At 38.7% G+C, this 4,317-nt stretch overlaps 1 protein-coding gene across 1 annotated transcript in view; it reads left to right on the top strand.

Annotated features, from left to right (window-relative positions):
• brip1 (BRCA1 interacting protein C-terminal helicase 1) overlaps positions 1-2,137 on the top strand; it is an 84,641-nt gene extending 82,504 nt beyond the window's left edge. Inside the window, exon 27 of the mRNA XM_035680703.1 lies at positions 1,982-2,137. Within this exon, the coding sequence (XP_035536596.1) occupies positions 1,982-2,050 (69 nt within the window). The 3' untranslated portion in view covers positions 2,051-2,137. The remainder of the gene's footprint in view (positions 1-1,981) is intronic.
• Positions 2,138-4,317: the final 2,180 nt, after the last annotated feature.

Here is a 4,317-nt window from a genome sequence, read left to right as displayed (position 1 = left end):
AAATAATTGATTGATGCTTTGCTCTTTCCCAAACCTTTCTAGCAAGTTCCAGTTTTGGACCTCAGTATTTCTTAATTAATGAGGTGGGTTAGTTTAGTTAGAAGCTAAATCTGCTATATAAAAAACAGGATCCCTGCATTTCAAAATGGCTTCGGATAAAGATCAGTAAAAAACTAATAATCATTACAATTAATTCCTGGATTAGACATTCAGAGAGGAAAAAGCACAGATTATTTACTTTTTACATTGACAAAAAACATTGTACACTACACTAAATGTAAGTGTAATGCTTTCCCATTGTTAATATGATTAAAAAACACAAAAGAACGTTAGGGTTTGTGCAGAATCAGGGGTACTGTAATTCAGACTGTATGTGGGGCAGACGAGTTAACACTCAATCTTTTTGACAGGTACAAAAAGAACAGAAATTTTTCATCATTTTAGATTTCACAAGCAAATTCAGGAACCATTTTTGCTCTGAAAACTCCTGGCTAATTAATGACTGCTCGGAGGAGGCAGAGCATGGCTCTCTTTGTTTTGCAATCTGCGATGTTTCACTATTTCTCCACAATGTGTAGAGTCTCTGCATGCCTTGCTTTTTGGGATGGATTGTGACTGTATGTTTCGGTTTGATTAATTTTGTTTGTTCCACATAAGCTTCAAAGCCACAAGTCCAAGACAACGCTTTGTACTGTTTGTCTCTGCTGACAATGTACATTCTCGTCCAAAGAAGTGTGGAGTTTTTCCAATTTTGTCCAATGTAAAAAGTAAATAATCTGTGCCTTTTTCCTCTCTGAATGTCTAATCCAGGAATTTATTGTAATGATTATTAGTTTTTACTGATGCTTTTATCCGAAGCCATTTTGAAATGCAGGGATCCTGTTTTATATAGCAGATTTAGCTTCGGTTTATACTGCTGCCAACCAGCTGCATGTTTGATCAAGGGACACAAACACAGTTTAATGTCCCTCCACCAGAGCTTTGAACCCACGGCGTGCCCTTTTGGCCCAGTCCTCGAGCCTCCCACTCTTCTGAGCAGTGCCCACAGCTAGTAATCCATCTGTGAGTGTTGTGTTCTCCTTGCCTCATGTACACAATGAATCATTTTTATGAAGGGGTCAAAGGAAGAAGACTTGAAACACCTTAGCATGTTCATTATCCCTTACTTCTACTAATGTCACCCTGTACTTGTGGCACATGGATGGTAATCTGATGGAGAGCCAAATGAGAAACCCCCAGACTCTCCTCGTCCTTTCCACGGCAGATCTTTCTGCATGTGGATCAAATCAGAATTATCCACTAATTGACTATTTACAGGGCTCCAGAAAAGCCCTAATGGACTTGATATTAAATCCCCCTCAGATATTTAAAGTGTCTTTTTGGAGTGGCTTGCCGAAAAACCGGGCTTTTTCTTTTTTACAAGACGGCCGAGTTAAGCCCGTCAGTGTGTCGGAATGGGCCAGCCCAGCCCAGGCGGCTGTTAGATGGGATTATGGGACGACAGTAGGCAAGGGCAGTGCGACGCAGGGGAGAGGGGAACGGCCAGATCTCACATCAATGACTTCCAGATGGACTGCAGGCCCAGGTTCTCTCACTGGAGATACATACTCAGCTTGGTTAACTTGTGCTCCATGAGGGGCTTAAGCTTGGCTTCTTTATAATGAGATTGACTGGGGTTTTATGTGGAAAGTTAGATAACATAAATTTCAATATGCCGGCCCTGCCCTTTAATGCACTATTAAGGCTTCGACTAAAAAACTTTGACTATTAAACCAAAGACAGGGATCTTTGGTGTAAACTTAAAAGTTCCTTTTAAATGTTGCTGTTGTTTTGGGTACAGCATTTAAACACTGCAAAACTACCAATAACTATTTTAGTTATAACAGTAAGTAAGAGTAGTCAGTTGTAATTTAATATCAATATCAACAATTTATATCTTTTTTTTAGGGGAAGTATCAAACTTTGTTCTGTGTTTTTGCAGATCTGGTTGGCCCCAGCAGCAGTCCAGTTCTGCTCTCTCATCCATATTAAAAGCTTGAAGAAAGTGTGAGGAGATCACTAACGGTACTAGGTTTTATTATTTTATTTTTTTTGCCTTTGTATATACTTTTATATTTTGTTACATGTGACATTTTGAATATGTTTAAAACTGTGTCCTATGTACTTACTAATGTTCAAATAAATGGCATCCTTAAAAAAAACCTTGTGTGACCCATGGCATTTTTATTTTTTACAATTTTGCACACTACACAGAATTATTAATGTTATATTATCATAAATTGCAAAATTGCTTAATTTAAACAACCATACCCAGCCCCTGTTTCTTTTCATATAACAGCAAATAGATTTAAAGTCAAATGTAATGTCGCCCCAAATTGAGTTGGATGTGTATACTTTATTAACATTTAACCATAATCCTGTTTTAACTAAAGCATTTTTGTTGCTTAACGCTGCCAACACGCTAGACTCCACCACTCACCCTGACCGTTACCCTGTGTCTTGCCCCTGTGTTTTGCACAAAAACCAAACACTTCCTTCCCTGGGAAAAACTTTACGAGTGCATAACATAATCCAGGCAGCAATTATATTTCCCTCAAACATATTAGTATTATGTGAACATCATTTCTAAAGGCACAGGGTTTCCATAGCCACGATTTTGCATGTTTTCTCCTATTTGCTGCAAATCACATACTTTATATTACAGCTAACCATTTTGCAAAACATGCTGTGTGTGTTTTTGATTTTTGGATGCATGTCCATTCGTTTTTGTACCGAATCTATTCTCTTGAAATTTAACAAAGTTTTACAAAAAGTAATGCCGACTTGACGTCCACTGCGATGGATTAGACAACTCAAACAAGTTTCAAGAGTCTGCCAACTGATTTTTGTGCCATATTAAAATGAATGGAAGCCAAGGCTGCCTGGAACAGTAGTAAAAATACATCTGAACGTCTATAACGGACAGCAAAAAGGAAGGCTATACATGATTTGTAGTTTGCAAAAGCACTGGTACGGGCAAATCTTAAGCAAATCAAGTGCGAGAGTAACGCTGGTGACCAAAACTACTTTGCCAGCGAAATGAATGCCTGATTGCTAATATCAGGAAAGTCATAGCTCAGCATTTCTAGATAGCCAGCTGATGATTTGTTGATTTGAGTGGTAGCTCTCAGTGAAGAGCCTCCCTTCATGTGAAATGCATCAACAGCTGAGAAAGAGATAGAGAAAGAGGTGCTGACACGAACCAGGACCTAGCCATCAGCATAACTCATGATCTAATGAGAGCTCTGTGTGAGAGAAAGCAGTGCCCTGTCTGCTGATGTTCTCATCCTGCTGTCCCTACATTCCTTTCAACAAATTTGCTTTACCTCGACTTTTGATCGCCGACCCGTTCAACATTTACTGATTGTTACTCAAGTGGATACTCCACTGTGAGTGCATCTTTCTGATTCCGTTGGACAGCACCAAATATTGGTCTTTATAGTTTATAAATCATTTGTTGCACAGTGAAACCAGTTCAGTACGTTGCTTCAGTAAGAATTCATGGATCTCAAGCTTCTGGACCACGGCCTTTGAAAACCAGCAGTATTTGAAGACATATCTACTGTAAGTGGAAAGGAAGTTTAAGTAGGAGATAGGGTTGCATTTAAATGCTCTGTTTTAGAAGGTTAATGTTTCCAAGATGGCAGACAAACATATACTGTAGCTGTGTAGGTCCTAAATCCTAAAATATTTACTGTTAAAGTAAAGATTTTAAGATTTAGGATCTGCATATTTGCAAGTAAAGTATTGCTAACCATGGCATGCTGATTGTTGCAAAATTCTCAAAAACACAAGCCTATCGCCACGCAAGAATGTTCATATTGGATGATTCTGCAAAGCCATGAATTACATCCAGTGCCAGCGTTTCTCAGACTCTCGCTTCCTACAAAATCTTCACATGGCAACTATATGGTATGGGTAAGGTTAGGGAAACATCGTGGTTACACTTAAGTGACTCCAGTGTCCCGCACGCCACATAAATCCTGCTGCAGAATCACCCAATATGAATGTAATTCATAGGAATACTGGGCTGTAAAAGCAGCACAATCTGAGCTACTGCTTGTTCTGTTCACACATGCAAGTAACAATAATAAAAGCTAATTTAATAGTAATTTATTAAAAAATGGAATTTAAAGGACCAGTTTGTAAGATTTAGTGGCATCCAGCAATGAGATTTCAGATTGCAACAACAAACTCCTTGTGATTCAACCAAGCGTGAGAGACTTAGGTGGTCAGAAAAAACACAAAAGGCCGTATAGAGCCAGTGTTTAGTTTGTC

This window comes from Morone saxatilis, unplaced genomic scaffold, assembly GCF_004916995.1.
Source record: "Morone saxatilis isolate NCDOM2014 unplaced genomic scaffold, NCSU_SB_2.0 Contig8, whole genome shotgun sequence".
Lineage (NCBI taxonomy): Eukaryota > Metazoa > Chordata > Actinopteri > Moronidae > Morone > Morone saxatilis.
The sequence above is the reverse complement of the archived record's forward strand: the minus strand, read 5'-3'. Positions and strand labels throughout refer to the sequence as shown.